The sequence below is a fragment of the Vigna unguiculata genome, chromosome 4 (assembly GCF_004118075.2).
Source record: "Vigna unguiculata cultivar IT97K-499-35 chromosome 4, ASM411807v1, whole genome shotgun sequence".
Lineage (NCBI taxonomy): Eukaryota > Viridiplantae > Streptophyta > Magnoliopsida > Fabales > Fabaceae > Vigna > Vigna unguiculata.
The window spans coordinates 7,437,924-7,464,338 of record NC_040282.1 but is presented as its reverse complement, the minus strand read 5'-3'; the positions used below and the strand labels follow the sequence as shown (position 1 = coordinate 7,464,338).

At 28.4% G+C, this 26,415-nt stretch overlaps 2 protein-coding genes across 3 annotated transcripts; both read left to right on the top strand.

Moving 5' to 3' along the window:
- Positions 1-6,269: 6,269 nt before the first annotated feature.
- On the top strand, positions 6,270-9,850 carry LOC114182120 (amino acid transporter AVT6B-like). The gene is made up of 6 exons (XM_028068898.1): positions 6,270-6,521; positions 6,620-7,106; positions 7,432-7,584; positions 8,133-8,336; positions 8,602-9,067; positions 9,267-9,850. The coding sequence occupies exons 2-6, from the start codon at positions 6,674-6,676 to the stop codon at positions 9,412-9,414; spliced, it is 1,404 nt and encodes a 467-aa protein (XP_027924699.1). The 5' UTR covers positions 6,270-6,521; positions 6,620-6,673; the 3' UTR covers positions 9,415-9,850.
- Positions 9,851-18,537: 8,687 nt separating this feature from the next.
- Positions 18,538-26,225, top strand: LOC114181661 (amino acid transporter AVT6B-like). 2 transcript variants are annotated; one of them, XM_028068171.1, is made up of 6 exons: positions 18,538-18,653; positions 18,868-19,334; positions 19,479-19,631; positions 20,325-20,528; positions 25,205-25,670; positions 26,072-26,225. In XM_028068171.1, exons 2-6 carry the CDS (start codon positions 18,884-18,886, stop codon positions 26,205-26,207), a joined length of 1,410 nt encoding a protein of 469 aa, XP_027923972.1. In that variant the 5' UTR covers positions 18,538-18,653; positions 18,868-18,883; the 3' UTR covers positions 26,208-26,225. The 2 variants fall into 2 exon arrangements, with proteins under 2 accessions (XP_027923972.1, XP_027923973.1); XM_028068172.1 differs by lacking the exon at positions 18,538-18,653 and having other exon boundaries at positions 18,660-19,334.
- Positions 26,226-26,415: the final 190 nt, after the last annotated feature.

Sequence of the window (26,415 nt, the reverse complement as noted above, 5' to 3'; positions counted from 1 at the left end):
TCCACCACGTATTATGGGAAAATTCAGTTAAGTTTAATTCAAAACATATGTAAGCGTTATGCTCACCTTTCTTTTCAAACCAAGCTCTACGCTTTATGCAGTCCTTTTAGAAATGTCCAGACTTCCCGCAGAAATGACATTTGTCATTTTTCTTCTGAATTTTGGTTGAGGACTCGTCAATCTTCAGTGGTCCTTTACCCTTTCCATGTTTCTTAGCAACTTTCTTTCCAACAGCTCCTTAATTCTTCACATACTGAATATAGTGGCTTCCTAAGTTCTTCAGTCGGGTCTCCTCCTGAACTAGCATACCATGCAATTCATGCACATTCCACTTGTCTTTCATGGTGTTGTAGTTCATCTGGAACGGACCATACTCAAACGGTAATGAGTTCAGAATGAACTGCACGAGAAAACCTTCATCCATTGCCATTCCTAGAGTCTTAAGTCTTGTTGCGATATTTGTCATCTCGATCACATGCTCATGCATGGTACGTGAATCGTCAAACTTCATGGTAGTCAACGTACTCATCAGTGCCCCAGCGAGAGACTTATCAACAGTTTGGGAGCGCTATTCCACAAATTTCATAAATTCTTTTGCGTCTTCAGTTTTGGGAAGAGCTGACTTTATATTGCTTGATATGCTCATTCTCATAAACATTAAGTTAAGTCTGTTTGATCTTGCCCAAGCTTTGTAATGGACTTTTTCTTCGTTGCCACTAGCATCCGTGATAGAAGCCGACTTTTCAACTTGAAAAGCTAGATCAAGATCCAACACACCTAATTGAAATTGGACTTGCTCACTCCAATCAGGGAAATTCAACCCATTAAAAACTAGAACAGACGAAGCATGCGAGTGTAAAGATACCGGAACAAAGACTGCAATTAACACATGCCTAACATTAATGGTTTGAGTCATAAAACTAAACGTAAAAAAAGATTCAGATATAAACAATCATTCTATGCATACTAATGTTCTCCTTTGGGAGATCCAATAATACACAAACATAAGCATAATGATGTTAATCATATTATAACATTATTGATAATTAAAATATGCATAAACTAGAATCACCTACTACCTTTGGGTATATAAATAAAACTAGTAACGCATACAAAATTATCTACAATCATGTTCATTATGAGAATAATTAATCAACCTTTGAGCGATCCTTAAATGCCTTATAAGTAATGAATTTCAATTAACGCATAAATTAATTATTTATAATTTAGCATCCATACTATTGCTAATTGGAATAAAAACATTAATAATTTGAAATAACAAAACTTTACAATTTTGGCCACTTTGGTGACTAACAAAATTTATCATAATTGATTTTAAATAAAAAAAAAATACACATTTAATTACTATAAACTTTATATAGCATCTCATTAATTTTAATTTAACAATAACAAACATAAATATTATTGCAAATTAAAATAAAATTATTAATTATTTATCTAAATATTTAATATTAATTTTATTGGCAACGTAAACCAATAAAAACATTACACTTTAATCTTAATAAATAAATTAACATAATTTAACAAAATCCACTAATTCGATTTCAATTGGAATTGAAATGAAATAATCGCACGATGCAAATCATATGGTGCAGACAATGCAAAAACTTTCTAATTTACTGTGAAAAGAATCTTATGGCCAGAGACAGAACCCCAATCCCTTTATAAACCAACGTCCATCAAGTTGGTTTTTATTTTATTTTATTTTATCTTATCTTTATTTTATTTTATTTTATTATCACTTCACATAATAATAACCAATAAGTCTTTAAATTTTATTAAATCACAATTGGGCCCATCATAATATTTCAAATTTGTCACTAATAGAATTAATTCGTCAATTAATTCTAACATATACCCATTACCCTGTGGGGATGAGACAAAAGTTTGATACCTGTTGGGTCGGGCATGGGGATGATGATGAATTTTTTTAATGGGAATGGGTATGAGATAACGAAACCGTTTATGTCCCGTCTTGTTGCCATCCCTAGACTCCAACGTGTACGCACTTTTTGTTTTGTTTTTTGTTTTATTTCAAATCTTTGTAGAATAATAATATAATTTGTTATTATATTTATTTAAACATTAAAAATAATAATAATAATATTAATATACGTTTTATAAATTTTAAAAGATTAAAAATCTATTTAGCAAAAGTATTTAGTAAACAACATTTTTATAATTAAAAAAAAGCTTATATTAATAACACCACTATGAATAGTAATAATAATAATAAAAATAATAGTGATACCAATAATACAAACTAATGATAATAATAATAATGTTTATGCTATAAATATTAATATCAATGTTAATACTAAGGTTAATTTTAACGATAATTATAATCTATAATTATATATAAAGATATATATCAGCAACAAAACAAATAAAAATGCAACTAATTGAAATATGATCTTGTAGTAAATAAAATTAAGATGTGTGTCTAACTATAATAATAATAATAATAATGATAATAATAATAATAATAATAATACCATTATATTAATATCTCGTAATGTTAATAATAACAATACAATAACTAAATATATAAAAAGATACACTTTTTTGTGTTCTTTTTTTTATTTTACAATTTTATCCTGTTAATTATAATTTATTAAATTTAAATAATTATTCATAATAAAAAATTAGTTGTCAGTTTTATCATTTTACTAATATAGAGATAAAATGAACAATAAAACAAATAAAATGTGCAAGTAATTAAGATGTGATCTCGTAATAAATAAAAGTAAAATGTGTGTCTAACAATAATAATACTGTAATAATGATAATATCACTATAATAATATCGCGTAGTGATAATAATAATAATAATAATAATAATAATAATAATAATAATAATAATCTATAACAATACATGTCCACATCTCATAATATCAATTCTACCCTTTACAATATAATTATTTATTAAATTTTAAAATTAATGGTTATTTTTATCTATTTTCTATAAAATTGTTTATCTTTTTTCTTTTTCTTTATTCATCACCAATTAATTTTCTATTCATTTCAATTTATTTTTAACATTTTACTTCATTTTTAATAAATATAAATTTATTTTATATATTAACTTAATAACATTACACTATTATCATATGCTAAGATACTATCATTCATATTTAAAAAATAAAAAATGCGTATACACAGACGCGATAACGCCTGTGTGTAAGCAAGTAGTAGTAGTAGTAGTAATAATAATAATAATAATAATAATAATAATAATAATAATAATAATAATAATACAACTACATATATAAAGAGATAAACATTTTTGGTATCCTCTTTTGTTTTTTCAATTTTACCCTATTAATTATTATATTTTAAATTGAAATAATTATTTATAATAAAAAAATATTTTTTAGTTTTATTATTTTACTAATTTTTGTAACTATTTTTTTTGAATTGAAATAATTGTTTAGATGTAAAGATAAACGAACAACAAAACAAATAAAAATGACAAGTAATTGAAACATGATTCTTACTTAATAAGTAAAAATAAAATATGTATCTAACCATAATAATAAAAACAACAGTAATAGTAAATATTATAATAATTATAGTTCTTATGATAATAAAAATAATTATATTTATAATAATAATAATAACAATTACGAACAACAAAAATAGTATAATATAATATTTTTGAAATGTCAATTTTTATTTTTATTATTATGGTGGTTAATAATATAATAATAATAATTATTATGGTGGTTAATAATATAATATTTTTGAAATGTCATTTTTTAAGTTAAATATGATAATAATTATAATAATAATACAATAATTACAGTTATTTGTTATAATTCTTATTAATGATAATAATAATAACTATTATTATTAATAATATTGATAATTGATAATAATAATAATAATAATATTAAAATAAAATAGTTATAATATATAATAATAATAATAATAATAATAATAACAATTATATTTATAATAATAATAATAATAATAATTATAGATAATAAAAATAATATTAATAATAATTATGGGGTTAATAATATAGTATTTTTGAAATGTCAATTTTTTAAATTAGATAGGATAACTATAATAATAAGAATATAATAATTATAGTTCTTATTAACTAGTAATAATTATTTTTATTAATAATAATAATAATATTTCTAATACTTCTTTACTCATATCAATAATATATAATAAAAGATATAATATATTACATATTAATATTAATAATAACGGTACTAACTTTATTCCTAATAATATTAATGATATATAATAATAACATATAACAATAATAATTATTATTATTATCATTACAATACTAACTATGGTTATAATTTTATTATTGTCACTACAAATAATATTTATAAAATTTTTAATACTAATACTTATAAAAATATTACAAATAATAATATTATTTATAATTAATATTATAGTTGAAATTATAAATAAATGAAAAAATTAAAATAAAATGACTTTGGTAAGATTTGAATCCTCATCTTTTTGTAACAGAGTTTTAAAATGATGAAAAAATTAAATTTTATGACATATGTCAATAAATAATAATATAATATTTTTGAAATATCAATTTTTAAATTAAATAGGATAGCTATAATAATAATATAATAATTATAATTCTTATTAATGATAATAATAATAATAATTACTTTTATTAATAATAATAATATTTCTAATACTTCTTTTCTCATATCAATAATATATAATAAAAAATATAATATATTATATATTAATATTAATAATAACGGTACTCACTTTATTACTAATAATATTAATATTAGTAATATATAATAATAACATATAACAATAATAATAATAATAATTATCATTACAATACTAACGGTGGTTATAATTTTATTATTGTTACTACAAATAATATTTATAAAATGTTTAATATTAATATTTATAAAAGTATTATAAATAATAATATTATTTATAATTAATATTATAATTGAAATTATAAATAAATAAAAAATTAAAAATAAAATGATTTTTTAGGATTTGAATTTAGGTTCTTTTGTACCAGAGTTTTAAAATGACGAAAAAATTAAATTTTATAACATGTGTCAATAAAAGAAAATGGATAATATAGTAATTTTAATGGTATTTTTTTTTAATATGTAATAGATTCAAGGCATTTGTATTATTAATTATCAAATTCTTTGAATAATAATGTGATACATTACAAAATGTAGTTAATGCTTTAAGTACATTCTATAAAGAATACGTTTCAACTTTCGTACATATACTTTAAAGAAATTTAAATTAACATAAATAAAGATTTTGTAAAGAGAGAAATAAATGTCAAATAATTGAATTCATTAAATAGTAAAAATAATATATTATTTTAATATATATATATATATATATATATAATATGAATTTAGAAAAAAAAAAATTTAAAGTACATTGAACAAAAATCCTTAATTTCAAAGCTTTTGAATTCAAAATAGGATGCTTATTTTGATACCCTTTTGCAGTATACTTTTGATGCAATTCATGAGAATGTTACAAACGCCATTATCCCAATCAACCACAAGATTGCAAAGGGTTTTCATCATATCTCAGAAAAATATCACTATGAATCTCGTTTGGGAGGTTTTATTACCGTAAGAAAATGACATTAAGGTTCCAGTATAAGTTAAAGTCAAAAGATTATGGTGACGTACGTTTTGTTTGTTTAGCAATTCCTTCTGGTTATAAGGACAATTCATTAGTAACAACATTGATAATTGAATACGTTTTCATTAGTGTCCTAGTGTTATATATTCGTAATATTTTTTGTAACTATTATATTTATTAAAAAATTAAAGTAAAATATGATTTCAATATATAAAAATATGTAACACTTCTTTCATTAAAATTAGGACAGTTAAATCTTGCAAATAAATTACATCATGCATTCAGTAAAAATTAAAGGATGCATGATTGATTTTCCTTTTATCCTAAACCTTAAATAAACTTCACACACATTCAAAATTTCCTTAAACATTAAAATATCAAACTCATTTAAATAAGCAAAATGAGTCATACACATCAAAATAATTATTAACACTTTACATATATAGATAGAGAAACAAAAATCATCACTATCTATTAAAAGTAAAAGGTTTGCATGTCTTTGAAATTCAAACCAATAGGGAGAGAGCCCTACCTTAATCGTAATGTGAATTACGTACAATAGTTTGGTCAACTACTATTGTACGTTGTTTTTTTTTATTCTATTTTATCTTTACTTTGGGATATTACTCAAATTCTATAAATAATCATTATTCAGCCCTTATCATTCACTTCCCCTGTAATCTAATCTTTCTCCCCTTGTTTTTGTTTTCTTCTTTGGTTCCATATTTCCAACAAGCCCAAAATCTCTCTGACTTCTGGAGTGATTTGTTAGAGGATTTGAGTTCTGAGTTCTTTCTGAGCAATTTGGTGATTTGGGTTCTTCTGGAGTGTTGTTTTCTTCTTTCTGGATTCTGGGGTGCCTTGAATTTTTAATTTCAGGTTTGTTTAACGGAGCTCTCAAACTTTTCTGAATTAATTGCTTCAAAGTTTGAATCTTTGCTTCAACTTGAAAAATGAGTGTATTCGGTTTCTGACAGATTATTTGAGCTGGTATTAAATTTCAAGGAAAAGAGAAAACTTGAAAGCTGAAAATGACTATTGTGAACCTAGAACCCAGGGTAAAGAAGACAAAATCAAGGAAGAACAAAGCAGTGGTTGATGAGAAGTCACCTTTGATACCTAAAACTCTTGAGGCTGGTTCTTCAGGGTTTGATGATTTCAACGGTGCTTCATTTTCTGGGGCAGTTTTCAACTTGTCCACCACAATTATTGGTGCTGGGATCATGGGGTTGCCCGCATGTGTTAAAAAATTGGGGATGATACCTGGTCTTCTTTCTATCATCTTGATTGCTTTTTTGACAGAGAAGTCAATTGGGTTCATGATGAGGATTTCCCGGGCAGGGAATCTTTCTTCTTATGCCACTCTAGTTGGGGATACCTTTGGCAAATTTGGAAAAGCCCTGGTGCAGATATGTGTCATAGTCAACAACATTGGAATGCTGATCATTTACATGATTATTATCGGTAACGACTATATTAAGATTAAAACCTTAGATTCTATGAACTTAATTGGAATGCTCTGATAGGGTAAATATTTGTTTTTTTATGCAGTGTTGTCATCTGATCATTAATTGTCTTATGTGGTAAAAGTCATGTTTAGTTTGATTTCTAATTAGTTGGCTGTACGCAAAATTTTGCCCTTATCTTGTATGAAATCAAACTCAAATTTTATTTTGGTGGACTTGTTATCTAGTTCTTAGGTTAAGGTTTTAGTTGAACTTGAACACTTCAATCGGTTTAGATGAGAAGTTTTGGTTTGTGATTCAGCTTTCTGTTGTTTAAATTGAAGGTGATGTGATTTCTGGAACATCTTCTGGTGGAATTCATCATTCTGGTTTACTTGAAGGATGGTTTGGAGTTCACTGGTGGACAGGACGTACATTTGTTCTTCTTGTTATAACACTTGCTGTGTTTTCACCTTTGTCCTGCTTCAAGCGCATTGGTGAGTGTCCTTCTTTCTTGTATTAAAATGAAAATTGAAAATATAATATTATCATAATTTTGGGATTGACCACCAATTGTTGTGGCTGTGACAATGCTTAGGTGTTGTTAAAATGTCAGTTTTCATCTCAAATTACTCAAGTATTTATTTGAAGTGTTGACAAGCCAAGATGAATTAGCATTAAGGCTTGACATTTAATGGGACTACCTATTTGCTTAATGTTAATTAATTGCTTTACTTTCTATATTTCTCAGTTTCTTTTTATTGTTTGAAATATGTTTATTGCAGAAATTGAGCAAATGAGTAACTGAAACTTTATAAAAACCTTTTGTTGTTTTGTTGCCATAAATGTCCTATTGTGAGTATGACACCTGAGTGACATGACATACTAGACATGAACTAATGTCTTAAATACTTTGAGCAATTCTTTTTTGTTCAAGTTATGTGATGGGAATTTGGGAGACGCATTGTCATGATTATACTTTGGATTAAGCTCATTTCTATAACAAACCCATGAAGATTTTTTGGTCATGCTGTGTTTTTTGCAGATTCATTGAGATACACTTCTGCATTATCATTTGGTTTAGCAGTTGTCTTTCTCGTCATTGCTGTGGGAATTTCAATTTTCAAGATTGCAATTGGAGGCATCGGGATGCCTAGATTATTCCCTATCATTACTGATGTATCCTCAGTTTTTGAACTGTTCACAGTAACTCCTGTGGTTGTCACAGCCTATCTATGCCACTTCAATGGTATGAAACTTTCTCAGACCTTTTTTTGGAGCCCTTTACCCTTGTTTTAATGTTTTTTATTGAAAACAGACATATGTAGATATAAGTTTGTCAATAATTTATGTGAAAAAAAATGTGGCTTGTGAGGTCATTCTTACAGTTCCTTCATAAGCCTCACCCCAATCCTTGTCCAACTAATTTGAGAAGAAAACTTCAATGAGGGTTACCTGTTTGCTTCATGGATATATAGTTTGATGTTTGTATTGTGTGCACTCTTCTTTTGCAGTACACCCCATAGACAATGAACTCGAAGACTCATCACAGATTCGTGGGGTGGTGCGTGCTTCCCTTGCTCTATGTGCTTCAGTGTACTTATTGACAAGTTTCTTTGGGTTCCTCCTATTTGGTGAAGCAACTCTTGATGATGTGCTTGCAAATTTTGACACTGATCTTGGGATTCCTTTTGGTGCTGTGCTCAATGATGCTGTTCGTGCAACCTATGCTGCACATCTTGTGCTTGTATTTCCAGTTGTCTTCTATGCAGTGCGGATCAACCTTGATGGTCTCCTATTTCCATCATCTAGGCCTTTGGTTCTAGATAACGTCAGATTTGCAATAATTACTGTGGCACTTGTAGCTTTTTCCTTTTGGGGAGCGAATTTCATACCCAGCATTTGGGATATTTTCCAGTTCACTGGAGCAACGGCTGCAGCATGTTTAGCATTCATATTTCCAGCTTCTATCGTCCTTAAGTAAGTTCGGTGCTGGATTTTTTCAGTTCAGTAATGCATGTAGTTTTCAAAATGTGGTATTTTAAGTTGTGTTTAGATAAGGGGAAGAGAAAAATGTTTTATTAACTTCTTGATCCATGGAAAACTTGTTGCTCTCTGTGCTCTTTCTACTTGTTAATTAACTCAACGTTATCATTAAAAGTTTGTTTTATTACTACAGGGATCGGTACAACATTGCCACTAGAAGGGACAAGATTCTATCTGTCCTTATGATAGTGCTTGCAGTCTTTGCAAATGTTGTGGCTATATACAGTGATGCACTTGCCTTGATCCAGACTAGTCTTAGCTCAATGGGAGTGATATCATGAAACTTTCTTTAGAAGTTCACACTTCTAATATGTTCATACTTGCAGATAGAGGAGTGGCAGGGTTATTGGCCGACTAGAAAATTGGTGTTTTCTGAGAGGTTATGATGGGTTGATTGTAAGATAAAGAAGCAACCCAGTGTGCTGTTCTTGAAAATTGTGTAAAGGCCTGCAACATGTTCATCCTCCTTTGTAATTTGCTCTATATGATATTGTAGTTCTAGAGGCTTTGCTTGATTGTCCTGTCAAGTAAATGTAACTTGGAATGTTGGCTGGATGACTGAAGGGACGTGCTGTGAATTATGAAATATTGATTCAAGCATCTAAGTTGAGACAAAACTGTGAGCGTGCTTGTAATATTTTTGGGTTGTAAATAATTCTTCCCATATAGAACACTTTTAAGAGATTTCCAAATATTTTAGCAAAGTTTCATTTAAAATAAATTTATTTTTGTAAAATTATTTTTTCTACGATTGCCTTTGTATGCTTAATCTTTTGTACAATGATATGTAAAATCATATACCGAAACATAATTGATTACATCGTTCTCAAGCAATATTATATCATCATTGTTTTCTTATGCATCACTTCATTATAAAAGGAAAAAAAAAAAAAGAGCTTATCTTCTATTCAAATATGAATGTATGAAAAGTGAGAGGTGTTGAAAATTCCATTGTGCATAACTATTCACTAGATAAACTAATTTGGTATTAAACTTTCAGAATTTAAAACTATTTTGTCTTATTAAAAAAGAGATAATAATGTCATTTCCAACCCTTCAAATTATTTTTCTTAACATTATTCCAATTTCTGGGATACTATTGTTTTGGGTATAAAATCTACGCTTCCTCTCACATTTCCCCCTTTCCCATAATTCGTACTCTCACATTTTCTCCCTTTCCCATCATTCGTAGTGAAGGAGAGAAAAAGACGTGCAATGCTAAAAGTTTGAACTGAATGTACTTAAACAATAGACTTTGTTTGCAATAAATACAAATAATAATAATGTTTAGAGAATTTTATTCGGTCATCTATCATGTGAGTTTTACAAATATAAATTTGTTTAAGTGAAGAATGTTATTCATGTAGAGATATGTTCAGTTTTAAAATCCCTTTTCATGTTTTTTCTTTTTATCAACAATCAACAAATATATTAATGGTACAAGAGTTCATACTTATTCGATTCTCTACAACTTTTATTAGAGTTCCAACCCGCTGAACTACCTTTCTCCAAGCATTCCATGTTCCAACACGTAACCATAGCATCTCACCATACCTATCTCTTTCCGGTATCTCCCCCTCTAACCATGGCACAATGGACTCAAAAATTGTTGACAACCACTCCCGATTTTGTTATAACACTTCTTTCAAGTCCATATATATATATATATATATATATATATATATATATATATATATATATATATATATATATATATATATATATATATATATATATATATATATATATTTATACATAATACAATTGAAGATAACATAAAGAAGAACGCACAAAATTAATTAAAAGTGGAAAGTTTAAACACCATTTTTTTACAAGTGGCAAAGTGTGGCTTTACACCCGTGATCTCCTCTTTTTGCTTTAAATTCAAAAAGAAAGATTCATCTCATGTGCTAAAATTCTAATTTTTTCACTCTCAACTTTTCTCTCACCTTCTACGGCTCAAACCCTAAATTTTTTCCCTCTCAACTTTTCTCTCATCCTCTGTCATCTCAAACCCTAATTTTTTCATTCCCAACTTTTCTCTCATCCCCTGTTGCCGCCTCACTCTTCCTCTACGAGCAAATCCCTATTTTTCTTTCTTCGCTCATTTTGATTTCTAGATCTGGGTTTCAAATTTTTTTGTTCGATTTTGTTCTCTTCAACCCTTATTTTAAGTTTCTTTTTTATGTAAAAGGAGACTCTTTACCACTCCTTTGAAGGTTTGGAAGGTTTGTTCTCTCCAACACTGATTTTTGTTTGTATCTCGAGGTTTCAAAGTTTAATTTTGGTTTGTATTTATGGGTTTCAAAGTTTATTTCAATCTTTTTCTCTTTAGATCTCATTTTTTTCTATATATTTTTTTAATTTTGATATGACCTACATTTTATGGATTTATGGTTTTCGATCTTGCTCTTCTTCTATGTTTTTTGTTTTTTCTTTCGATCTGGCTCACTATATTTTGTTTCCATGGTTTATGAATAGAAACCGATGGTATTAAATTGATGAAAAAGGGACTCTTTAATGCGCTTCCGAAGGTTTTGTCATCTTCTTTTCACCGTTGATTTTTGTAGTTATATATTTTACATTTATTTATTTTTAATTAATTTTTTTCTTTCGATCTACCTCACTATATGTATGTTTCCATGGTTGATGACTAGCAACTGATGTTCAATATTCTTAATTGAGGAAAAGGAGGCTCTTTTTAAAGAATCAATGGTCTTAACTGGTGAAAAGGAATTTCATGGTAAATGGACGACTCGAGATGAAAAAGTAAAAAAATGTTGTTTGAAATTAGTCATTGAGATGGAATTTATTCTCACTAGCAATATAAACTAAAAATACATGCTAAATTTATAATAAGAGATGGCTAATACTATGTTTTGTAAATTGTATTGATTTTCTTTATTCACATTTGTTTGTAAACCATGGATCTGAAGTTTAGTTTTGTGATGTTGTCGTAGATTCTTAGAAGCAATGAATTTGATATTGAGAAAGTAGAACACTTGTGGACCAACATGGTGCAATGAAGGAAAGAGAATGGTACTAATACGATTATGTATATTTGTGTAGTGAATCATTGTTAATGTTATAAACTATATGTGTATGTTAGCATATAGTCTTTGTCCTTGCTAAGAAACTCTACTGGTGGTCTACGCTACTACTCTTGGCATTGGAATACATGCATTCAACCTTTGGATTACCTAAAGGTATTAGTTATGTGACACATTTTATCTACTATTTTTAAATTTTGGATTCTTTGGATCTTATGGTCATGGTAGATAAATTTTTAAAAATTCTAGTTTTTGTATTGAAGTTTTTCATTTCTTTCATCTCTTTTGTTTTTAACCTGCATTGGTGGTGATTTTGTGTTGAAATATTTTGTTCTATCTGTCATACTTTCATGTAATTACATCTTTTCACGCTTTGTTGTTTACTCATTATTAACATTTGTATTTATAGATTCCAATCTTCTGTCATACTTTGTTGTGTTAATTTTGCTCACCAATTGTTGTTTATTTAAAAAAAAAAATGTTGGTTGATTGATTAAGTTTTGACATGATTATAACATTGTCAACAACAAATCAAATATATAGCCTATACTCAAGTGTTGTTTATTTGAATCCTTTTGTAACGTGATATTAGCCTTTTGTGTTTTGTAATTATTTAACTTTTAAACTTTGCTTGCGCACTTTCTTTTTATGGTTTTCCTTTTATGTTTTTTCCATGATTTCATGTAATATTTTGTTATTTTTATATTTGGTAGGTTATTTTTATAAGCTTTTACCCATTAAGAAATTAATGCACTTATCATTGTCTATATTCTAAATATGTGTATTTATTTATCAGAATTTGTTGAGCAAGTTTACTATACAATCAATAATTTGGAGAGTTTTACACACTGATTTGTCAACCACTTCTCTTAAAAGAGATTATGAAACTATGTTAGAGTCATACAACGATGAGTTATCATTGAAGATGTTGCTAAAAAATATTAAAAAACAAAAGTGAGTTGTGTATTGCAAATGAATTGTCTAAACTTTTGGATTATCAACATTTCTATTTTGTCTTCATTCAGATTATTTTGGAAGATTGATGTTATGGTATTTGTGTTGTTGTTGTTTGTCTAAAGACAAATTATAATCAGAATTTTGGTCTGTAATTGTATTTGACTGTTTTCATTCAGATTATTGTGTTATGGTTGTTTAATTAAAAAGAATTATCTCCATGCAGTAACATCTTTTGTACTATCTAATTATAAAATCATCTTACATAGTTCCTCTTTAGAAGAATTTGAGAAGGGAAGTAAACACTTTTAAGAGACTACAAACTTCTTTGATCCTGACAGAGAACTAGGAGATGAAATATTTGGAAAATTGTATTTTGGTAAAACCCATCATCCTTTTTTATAATTATTAACTTAGCATCATTTTTTTCCCTTAGATATTCATACTTAATTTTGTGCATTTTAGGTTATTTTTCTTTATTTATTGTTCTCTTTATGCTCTCAAACTCCCTTGAAGAAATAACTCAGTAACAAAATTCTCCTTCACCCATTTTCTTTAGTTTATTTCGGTTGGCATGTTAAATACTGTTGTATTAAGGTACCGGTAGAAGCTGTGAACCAATACACAATACACATACTTCTAATCATTTCATTCTATAATGGATTTTTTTATTTTAATATTTTTTTGTGATACATTGGGTAAAACACTAACATAGTTATTTATAATTTGTCTTAATAGTTTTTCATGAAATTTATTCTATAGATTTGGCATACTACACATACTTTGCACATAAATTAAACAGCTTTGATACATTGGGTAAAACACTAACATATTTATTTATAATTTGTCTTAGTAGTTTTTTCATGAAATTTATTCTACAGGTTTGGCATACTATATATTATTTTGCACATAAATTAAATAGCTTTGACATTGCTTTTGGAGAATTGTTGGAAAATTGTTGGCATCAGACTCTGATTTATGTTGAAATAGATTTGCTTTTAATAAACTGGATGATCTATCCAAACTAGGGACAAGAAAGAGCAAGTTGTTTACTTTTTTACTTTCACTCCTATGCTTCAAAGTATAAATTTAATAGTTTTTCTACTTAAGATGGATCAGGTTAATTGTTATAAAAATTAAGTTCAACAATGTGGATCAGCTTAACGAAACTTCTACTAGTTTTTTTACGAGAAGCAATAACAAAGAAATTTGTTGCTTTTTGTGTTGAACTAATTGTCTAATGGTAAATTATTGTAAAGTGTAGATTTTTCTTGCTCTCAACTTTGCCTACCCAATTTTTCATGAACCTAACTTCACTCAAAGATGTTGTGTTGGTTTTTCTCAATTTGGAAGAGAGGCAAAGAGTTGAAAAGAAAATATGAGAATTTAAAGAACATAAATTTACACCCACATGGTTTGATTTGAGAAAGTCACATAAATTTCATGAGATGATTTTGTAATCTCCCAATACAATGTTAAAATCAGTAAGCATTGGATTGTCAAACATCGAAGTAATGTGTGCTATGTATGATAAAATTGTTTACAAATTTAGTTACATCACACAAAAAAATCAGATTATCATGATATTTGTTTTAATAAATTTTATTTTACTTTTAAAATCAATATATGTTTAAAGTTCAGGCACACATTACGAAGATCATAAAATTCAACATGAGATAAAAAATTTCAATAATATTAGATATGGAAGGATTGTCTCTAATAAAGTTAACTTTAAAGGAAATGAATCTACCACCCTATTTTTTTCATGATATGATAAATTTTAGGTTTTTCTTTTATAATTGTAGTTTCCTCTGAGTTTGTAGAACAATTAGTGATTTTATTTTAACACTGATTTTTGTGAAAAAGAAAGTATTTAAACTCTCGTGTTAATACTTAATTACATAATTTAATATTTAATTTAATTTTTTTAGTACTTTTACTTTTAAAATATAATATTTTGTTTCAAAACATGAAATATTAATATATAATTTTGAAATGATTTATATATGCTTTTGTTTAATAAGTATAGAAATACGAAAAGAATTAAAATAAAATAAAAAAAGAAAAATAAATAAAAAAGAAGCAATTTTTTATTAGACTTCACGAATAACATTAATTATAGAATATAAAAATAATTAATATAATAACATATAAAAATATGAAAATAATTAAAATAAAATAAAAAAGGAAAAATAAATTAAAAGAAAAAAAATTCTTATCCGTCTTCACGAATAACATTAATATAAATTTCTTTATATAATAAACAATAAAGAATAACATTATAATTAATAAATACGAAAAGTAATAAATACTAACGTTATAATTAATAGATACTAAAGGTTATTATATTTTGGTTCTATACAAAATTGTGGTTGCAAAATTGAGAAATTATAATTATATTAATTTTTAATTGAAAATTTTTGTGATGTATTATAGTTGGATTTTAATTATATTAATTTTTTATTGATAAATGAATTTTAGTTATATTAATATTTAATTTAATTAGGTAAAAGATAGTTGTGTGACTTAAAACACATATAACAACATACGACAAACTCTCTCTAAAGTTTGACTTTATTTTCCTCACCCCATATTCACTCATGGACACCTATATGCAACCGTTTGTAGAGTGAAATAGAAAAGAAGATTTCATCCATAATTAGTATTTTCAATCCAATCTTCAATTCTTTGGGTTGCTGGTTGTAGGTCCAATATGTTGACACATTGCAGCAAAGTCATTAGCTGTATTCTTTGGAGACGTTGGATACAAGTTGGGCTTTGCAAGCCCAAACACAACTGATTTCCTTCTAAGCTTAGGGTCCAAAAATGCAAGGAAAAATAAAATGGACCAAAATACAAGCCCATCAAATTTACTAATTACACTACAAGACAATACACCTATACATTTATTTAAGTATTTAAATGCATAAAAACTAAATGGGCCTAGACATTGGCCCATGCTGAAAGTCCTTCTAAAGTGATATTCATCATCAACCTAATATGATTCATCATGATCTTAGATAGGCCCAACCTAGCTTAACATGGAATAGCCCTATCTCAATCCATATTAACTTGAATTTGATTTGAGTCAATATGACTTGTGTATAATTAAGTCCATTTCAACTTGACCCAAGCTTTATCCACCTCAACCTGACTTGGGTCAAACCTAACCTAATGTAGTTGAGCCCAACTTTGAGACTTGGGCTCATCCTAACCTAACCTTGCATAACTTGAGCTCACATAACCTTACCTTTCCTAGTTGAGGTCCAACCTGAACAGTACCCAATCTGACTTAATTTGACATAGGCTTGGACCAACTAGGCTTGACCTTGGTCTACCTTGACTTAGCCTAATTTGACTTGGCTTGATTTGAGTCCAGCTTAACTCAAGTTGGCCATGGTCAAACCTGACGGGCTTGACCTAGACTAGGCTTGTCTCAACTCGACCAATTTGACCCAATTTGGATCTAACTTAACCTAGCCAATGCTAGCCTAACCATATTCAACTTGACTTGTGCCCAACTTGACTTAACATAATCTTGACATAAACTAACTTGGCTCAACCTAAGTTAGGTCTATTTCAATCTAATCTGACTTGGTCCATATGGAGTTGGTTCGACTTGACTCAGCACGATATGAGCCTAACTCAACTCGGTCTATATTGGATATGATATAACTCAAACTCATCTTGACGAACTTGATATGACCCTAACCTAACATAACCTGACATGAAGTTGTTTTTACCTTGCCCATAAAAATATGGATCAATCTTCTCAAACCTAACCTTATTTAAGTTAGACCTATCTCGATTCAGTCTTGCTTAAACCTTTTCCATCCTAACCTTTCACAACTTAATTTTGTATTTTGAAAATATGTAAATTTATTCTATCTATATTCAATTTATATCGAATCTAAATCTAATTAATTAGATTAGACTTAAAATCTAAAAATATATGAATGACTTTTCTCATGGAGTGAGTAGAAAAAAAATAGAACAATTAATAATTTTTTCATGTGAGTAGAAAAAAAATAGAACAATTATATACTTTTTTTTAGACAAATATTTTTTTTTATTCTCATTTTTAAAGATGTTTTATTTTAAAAATATACCCAACGTTTTATCCGTGGATCGGAAAAACGTTATATATATAAACAATATCTCATTGAGGCCCACCGTCATTATGTCACAACTGTCCTTGACTCCTGATGGCTTGAAATATGCGTATAAAAAACCATACAATTGGATTTACCAATCTGAAAGCAAAAAATTTGTATTTCATAGTGTAGATTAAAAACTTTGTAATTACACTTCTGAATTACGTGTTTTAAAATAAGTGAGAAAGCGAAAGATTTAGCTAATTTGTAAATCGAATAATCCATAAAATTTTCCATCTATATATAACATTAAATTCATTTTGTTTTAACTTTGAGATTACTTTACCTATAGAGTATTTAAAGATAGATCAAATCTAGAAACTTTATGAATCATAAAGTCTCCTTAATGAAAGCGATGAAGGGGTATTTTGGCAGAAGGAAAAATAAGCACGTGCTCAACTGTAATATAATATTTATTGTGACATGACTAACATGCAATGTATATGAGAAAATATCTTGCCATTTATGGTTAAATTTGAAGTTTGAGATTCTTTTTCTTTATCAATTATTCATCGGTAGAGTCAAGTCACAAAATACATTATGGAGACGTGTAGATTCTAAATTTTATGGTCCAGATGTAACTTTCAACCAAAAAAACATTTACATTTTAAGTATTACCTATAAATTAATTGTGGTTCAGATGAAATTTTATAAAATAAGATCTATATTCATTTATATACTATAATTTGATGATGTGTATATTTTAAATATTTCAGAATTTAAGCAAAATTTATATTTCAGTTTTAGTTTTCCATAAATTTTCATTTTACTTTAATTCTCTAAATTACAAGATTATTAACTAGTTTTGTATAACTAAACATTTGATTTTATGGCAATCATACTATCTTGCAACATGGTTCATGACAAACAGAATTTGAAAATTTTAATTTTGAAAAATAATTTTGATGATTTATAATCTTTTAAAACTTGAAGTTGTTGGAATTATTGAACAAAAAAGTGACTTTTCTATTCATTTTAAACAAAAAAAAAGGTCAATTTTGAAAACGTGATTGTAATTTTCATCAAAATGTTTTTTCTAGGAATGATACTTCTTTGGTGAATGTTAAGTTGTTTATTCCTTTTAATCATAAAAGAGAAGAAATTTGCAAACCATGTAAGAGGAAAAATGACCATAAGAACATTTTTCAGATTAAAAAGAAAATGACCATAAAACACATTTGATGAAAGAATATTACTTTTTTCACCTTTATATTTAACTAAAACATATATTATATGTATCTAAACAATTTAGACCTTGACTTTGCTCCACTCATTTCTCTATTATTTTTCTCTTACTCAACTAGAAGAAACAGTGTCAAAGTTAAAAGAGGTTATTATGAAACAGAAGACCAGCGTCCTAAGGTACAAAGCTTTTCAAAGTTTGAATCTTTATTTTGTTCTAAACATTGTCTGGCTTCTGGGGTGTCTTGAGTTATCATTGTTCAGCTCTGCAACTCCGAGCCTGTGAATTCCACTGAAGTTTTTTATTCAAAGTTTGATGCTTTTCTTGAACTTGAAAAATGGGTCTTTTTGCTTTCGAAAAAACATAGCTGATTTTAGATATTCTTCATGAAAGAATTTGAAAGGGGAAGATGAGGAATGCAAGTGCTGCACCTGAGGCAGTGGAGAAAAAACCAAGAAGGAACAAGAGAGTTGTTGATGAGAATGTTCCTTTGTTGCCAAAGGTTCAGGCGAGTGATGATGATGATGATGATGATGCTTCAGGGTTTGAAGAGTTCAATGGAGCTTCATTTTGTGGGGCAGTTTTCAACTTGTCAACCACAATCATTGGTGCTGGAATCATGGGGTTACCAGCATGTGTGAAAAAGTTGGGGATGGTGCCTGGGCTTCTTGCTATAATCTTAACAGGTTTCTTGACAGAGAAGTCAATTGAGTTCATGATTAGGATTTCTAGGGTTGGGAATGTTTCCTCTTATGGGAGTCTCATGAGGGATGCTTTTGGAAAATCTGGAAAAGCTTTGGTGGAGATATGTGTTATAGTCAACAGCATTGGTGTGTTGATTATTTACATGATTATACTTGGTAAGGACTTTGGTTTAATCCTAAGCCAAATACATTAACTTTGATGAGTGTTTTTGTTGGAATTGAATTGTTACATTGGTTTTGGTTGTTCTTTGTTACTCATTAATGTTGTCTGATTCAGTTTTTTTTGTGTTGTTGTTGAAGGGGATGTGATTTCTGGAACATCTTCTGGTGGAACTCACCATTCTGGTTTGCTTGAAGGCTGGTTTGGAGTTCAGTGGTGGACTGGAAGAACTTTTGTTGTTTCTTTTACAACAGTTGCTGTGTTTGCACCTTTGGTCAGTTTCAAGAGAATTGGTAAGTGTGTTTTTTTTTGTCACTGTTCCAAGTAAAAAGAATAAATTGAGTGGTGAGTTACTATTAGTTCTTCACTTGAGAAATTACAAATCAATGGAAATGAGTGGACATAAATTAGTAAACAATGACAGCAAAATAACCTAATAAGCACTGTAATTCATGTTTAAAAAATGAACTTTTTAAGTTCTAGTTTCAATGGTTGTTTGGTACAACTGCTCTGGGGTTGTAATAAAGTTTGTTGTGATTTATTTGAATAACTGGTAAGGAAGTGTTGGAAATTAAGCGTTAGTTTATGTTCTACTTTGAATAAAAATATAAAATTGAATATTATATAAGAATCGTGTGAATCGTGTACAAATCACAATTATATAATTTATCTGTGTGAATCTCACTAAATAAATAAATAAATAAACCCATACCTTGTTTTCAAACAATCTAAACCACAATAATGGCAATTGGATGTATTTCATTTCACCCCTTTTCAGTGTTGGAAATCTAGAATACCTATTAATTGCATGCTATAATAGTTCTTATTATTCCACAACTACCATTTTGTCCACGGATTGAAAATATCTTTTTATACGATAGAAACTTGGCGAAAAAAACTGAAATTGGGAAATCTAAGTTATTATATTGTTGGATACGCAACTAAAATTAGTAATTTCATGTTCTAAGTGATGTTTGTAATTGCAGATTCATTGAAATTCACATCTGCATTATCAGTTGGGCTAGCAGTAGTTTTTCTGGTGATTGCTGTTGGAATGAGTGTGTTGAAGATCATAACCGGAGGCATTGGAATGCCCAGACTCTTCCCAATCATTACTGATATGACATCAATTTGGGAACTGTTCACTGTAGTTCCTGTGCTTGTCACTGCTTATATCTGCCACCCTAACGGTATGACAATCATTTTACCCTTTGGGAAACTTCATTTTCCTTTTCTTAGGCTATGTTATTATATGAAGATAAATTTTAGGAGAGTATGAAAATGGATTTGAGGAAATAGATGTGTTTTTTTTTGAGTAAATTTAGAGAGTAATGGTAATGAATTTGGAATTAAATTGTATAAAAGTTAATGAATGATTTGATTGATATGATAGATAAAGAGTTGTAAAATTAAATAAAATTTGAAGTTTATTAAAATATTCTTGATAGAAAAAATAAAATGATTTTGTTGTTGTGATAAAAAAAATTAAAATTAAATAATACAAATTCATAAAATGTAAAAAATGTAAATAAATTTTTAAAATAAATAATTAAAATTTAAAATACGAATTTTTACATATATTTTTTAACAATGTTATAATTATTATTAATTACTATACATATTTATATATATTATATAAAAAGGGCATAAAAGTAAAGTGGTTAATATATGTTCAAATCTTTACAATATTAAAAGGATGAATTTCAGAAAAAAAAATTCACAAATCTATCTTTCTTTTTCTGCTTAAGTCATTAAGGGTGTGTTCCTTGGTAGAATGATATGGGAGAGAGTGTAAAGATGAATTTGTGTAGATTTGGTTGGATGGATTTTTGTGTTTTTTTGAGTGAATTTGGAGATAAGTTTTATAAAAGTTAGTGAAAGATTTGATTGATGTGATAGATAAAATAAATTCTAAAAATAGATAGAATTAGAAAGTTATCGAAATACCCTTGATGAAAAAGAGAATGATTTTGTAATTTGATGTTATAAAAAATTATAATTAATTAATACGAATTAAAAAATATTAAAATTATATAAATTTTAAAATAAAAAAATTAAATTTTTATGAATGTAAAAAAAATTATACAATTAAATTTTAAAAGAAAATTAAACAATTAAATTTTAAACAAAAATTATATAAAGTTAAAAAAGTTTTAAAAAAAAGTTCAAAAAAATTAAAAAAAAAATTAAAAAAAAGTAAAAAAAAGTAAAAAAAAAGTAAAAAAAAGTAAAAAAATAAAACATAAAAAGCATCAACACCAATGTCATAATCAGTGTCACTCCTTTATAAACCAAGGCAGCAGTTACGAAACTGGTGCCATCCTCCTTTCAAAACACCACAACACCGCAACACCGGTGCATAGTGTCACCCAAACACGTCGTCCAACCACACACTACCCACCACCTCAACGGACGGCCACCCGTTTTCGTCGACCACTACACTCCAAATCACCTCATCTTCTTCCCCCTCCATGCACTCAACAATCATACACACCATAACTCTCCTCTCAAAACACTAGCGCGGATGACATTCACAAGCACTGCGGGTCACAGACACACTACATTCACAACTTCCATCGTTTTAAAATGAGCTTTAAAAAAAGAATGAAGAAAGGAATCTGGTCATGAATATTTTCAGGAATCTTGGCAAAGGAAGTCACACCAAGAATCTGCTGTGCACATGGTTTTGGAAAGGGAAACAAAACTCAAGGATAGTTTCGTAAACAAATCCATTATAATCGCGTATCCTCACACTTTTGAGAGGATGAAATAATTCATCTATCCCCAAATCGTCTCTCTCATATCCCTTTATTTCATCTAAACCAAACACGTTCACTTATCAAATCTACTCTTCCAAATTTACAAAACCCTTAAATGAACACTGCATAAATAAGAACACACAAACTTTTTAAATTCATATTCTCTGTCTACAGAAACAGTAGAAAATACACAAACATGATCTTAACGTTCTTATGAACATCATAGTTAATAATTTCCTCAAAAAGTGTTGTGAGGTGAACCCGACAGCTATACAAATTCTGAAACAAAACATCATTGTTGTTTTTGTCTGTTTCTGGCAGCGCATTATGACTTCAGATTACTTATCCATTTTGTCAATAACTTATGAATGGAAATATACATTTTGATTCCTGACACTGGATTATTTGAGTAACGTAACCATAATCGTAGCCACATAGCAGGTGATGAGAAAACATTATGGATGTATAATTGATTTTAAAATAACTTTTTAATATTTAAGATACTTTTAGAACCATTGACAATTGTGCCATGTGAAATTAAAATTGACTTTACATTTTAAAGTTTTTTTTTTCTTTTCAAAATCAATTATTAATTTAAGATATATAATCAGTTCTGTAAGTTGTAACTGATTTTATACATATCAGTGAAAACAAACGTGTATGCTCTGCGTATTTTATGATAATATAAAATAAAATTATAATTAAAAGTTAGATATTATATTAATTATTCAAATAAAAAATATCACTAGAATTTATATTAAAGTTATAGAAAATAATTAAATAAATAAATATTGTATATTATCTTCTATAATATTATAATCACGTAGATAAAGAATAAAATCAATAAAATGTGTTGTATTTATTTACTATGATGAACATATATTTTGTGTTAGATGTACACATTAAATTCTCCTTCTACAAAGCTTCTACATTAAATTCAATATCACAACTTATCACCACATTGTTAGATTATATAATTTATAATTTTTAGATAACCAATAAAGTTTGACAATCTGATTATCGAATTTAGATCTTTTTTCTTATCAATTCATGAGCGTATGCTATACCTTCAAAGATGCGCAAATGATTAACAGTAGACTTACTTCCACCTCATGCTTATTGAGAAGTTTGATTTTTGATATTGGACATCAAAAAGTGATTAGAAAAATAAATTGTAGAAGAGACAACTTCTGTCCAAACTTCTTGCGTATGATTTTAGATTTTAAAATTCATGTGAGCATGTTGAGAATAATTATGTTTTTCCTTTCGACTACTCCATTTTGTTATGATCATCTAGGTACAGTCAATGAATGATTAATTCCATGAGTTGTGCAAGAATCATTGAACCCTTGAAGTGAATTATCCTTCTTGATCTAATCTCAAAGCTTTGATTTTAAAACCACTCTCTTTTTCAACTAGATTCTTGACATTTTTGAAAGCAACAAAAGCTTTTAACTTTTGTTTGAAAAAGTACACCCATGTTTTTTAAGTGAAATCATCAATGAAGAGTAAGAAATAGTTATTCACACTGAATAAAGGCGGATCGGTTGGACCATGTACATTGGTATGTTCAAGTTGGAATGGTTTGGTTGCTCTTGAGGCAACTATTTTTTGCAAACTTTTTCAAACATGCTTTCCAAAAAGACACGTTTCAAACAATTGATTAGGATTGTTGATTTTTACCATGTCCTTTTCTCCAAAACTTTTAAGGGTTTAAAGTTTAAGCGTTCAAATCTCATGTGTGAACACCATGCTTTATTTTGCACACACTCACCTCCAAACACTTTGCTTCGATAGTTTTTAGATTCAGGATAATTCTTAACATAAACACCTTAGCATCAAATTTTCATTTTGATCTTTAAGCCACAAATATTTATCTTTCATGAGAATCTTATATCCATTTTCAAGAAGTTGGCCTAAACTCAAAAGACTGCTTTTTAATTTAGGCATATAATAAACATCATTAATCAACTTATGAATGTCCTCTCTGGAATTGTACCTCTTCCTCTTGCTTTTCTATGGGCTCTTGATGATGAAAAGCTTATTTCTTCATTGTTTGAATCATTATTACCATTTCCTCTTCTTTCTTGTGCATGAGCATGTTCTCTTCCTCTTTGTCCACGACCATGTCCTCTTTCTGATCCACGTCCTTTTAACTATTAAATCCTCCATTATTCTTCAAAAAGCTTGAGCTTTAAGGGCTTGATCCAATTACTGTTCTTATATCCTATGCATTCTTTCTTCATGAGCTTGTAAAGAACCTTCCAATTCTTCATGACTCATAGAGTCAAGACCTTTTGATTCTTCAGGCAGACTACATAATTGAACTTTAGAGTCAAGGAACAAAGGATGTTCTCTGTCACGCAAACATCTTCTACTTTATCTCTATATTGTTTTCAATTTATTAACAATCGTCTTTACTTTTGAACAATACTTCAAAATTGATTCAAATTCCTTCATCTTCAAAGCTTCAAAGTCACTCCTTAGTGATTGAAGCCTTATCTTCACTTTGTCGACATAGTAGCATAGGCGTTCTTCTTGATCATGTGGTTATCCAAACATTGATGATGAAAGTAAGTGCTTGTTGATATTTTTTCCCTGTTTTCATATCATTTGGAGATAATTTATCTTCATCTTATGACTTTTTTTACAATCTCCCAAGCACCTTGAAAGTCAAGCAAGGCTTTCATTAGAATACACCATTTTTCATGATTTTCTTTTGTAACAAGAAATGTTTCATTAGAATGCCCATTGCTTGCCATCTTTCAACTCTATTTTTTTTCTCCTCTCAACTCTTTAATTCAAACATAGCTCTTGATAGCAATTTGATATAGGAAGAGGTCAGAAGTAGAAGAGAAAACTCAATTTTTCTTCCTTAAAAAATGACAAATACAACAAGATATTAGAGGTGTTTCATGGAGGGATCTAGACTCTTTTCTAGGATCTTTTCTAAACTTCACTATAAAATTGTTTACATCCTTCTTAATGAGAATCTTTCTTCGATTTTCTAAATTTTACATAGAAAACTCAAGAGTCACTCCACATAGTTCTATGTTTTAAATTACAATAACACTCTGATGGTTGAATTGCATGAACTGTTCTTGCAGTACACCCTATAGCAAATGAGCTGGAGGACTCCTCTCAGATGAATGGCGTTGTACGTGCGTCACTTGCTCTGAGTGCTTCAGTGTACTTGCTCACAAGCTTCTTTGGGTTCCTCCTATTTGGCGAAGCAACACTTGATGATGTGCTTGCAAATTTTGACACTAATCTTGGAATTCCTTTGGGTTCTGTTCTAAATGATGTAGTTCGTTCCAGCTATGCAGCACATCTTGTGCTTGTATTTCCAGTTGTTTTCTATGGATTGCGTGTCAACCTAGATTCTCTCTTATTTCCATCATCTAGGCCTTTGACTCAACATAAACTCAGATTTGCATCAATTACTGTTACACTTGTTGCTGTTATCTTCCTCGGAGCAAATTTCATACCCAGCATTTGGGATATTTTTCAGTTCACTGGAGCAACAGCTGCTGTTTGTATAGCATTCATATTTCCAGCTTCCATCATTCTGAGGTTAGTTTGATATTCAAATTCTCTTATTTTCTGTTCCACTTCACAATGGATATTTTTATCTGAGAAAACACAACACCATATTAGAAATGCATGTTTGATTATGATTTGTTCTTTTAACTTGCATAGAGGAGATAACTTCTTTGGAAAGATTGCATTAACCTTCTTTATATGATTATCTATCTTCGAATTTGTGTCATCAGCAACTGATATTTTGCTTATTTAGTTTTTAAAGTAAGTGGCTCACTTTAGAAGAGTAGGTTCTTTATTGAAAAGTTATTTTTAGTTGTTTATTTGTTGTGTCTAACATATACTTTCCAGTGAAAAAAGAAAAATGGGTTGATATATGCTATTGCTGAAAATTAATTAACAATTATGGCTTTGCATTCATGTTTCAATTTCAGGGATCGACACAACGTAGCAACCAAAAGGGACAAGATTCTATCTGTCTTTATGATATTTTTGGCTGTCTTGTCGAATGCTGTGGCTTTATACAGTGATACTTATGCCTTGATCAAGAAGAACAAAACTTATACATGAATTCTTTTTTTCTTGAAACTTTCTTTGAAGCCCATAGGACAAGCACATTCATACTTTCTCATGGAATAAACCAGTAAGCGCTGGTAACATGTTCAAAAGTGTGTAAATAAGAGTTTTAATTACTGATCTCAAAGTTTAAGGGATTTTTCAAAATCAGTCTATAAAATGACTATATATATATATATTTTATTTTTTTTTTCTAAATCAG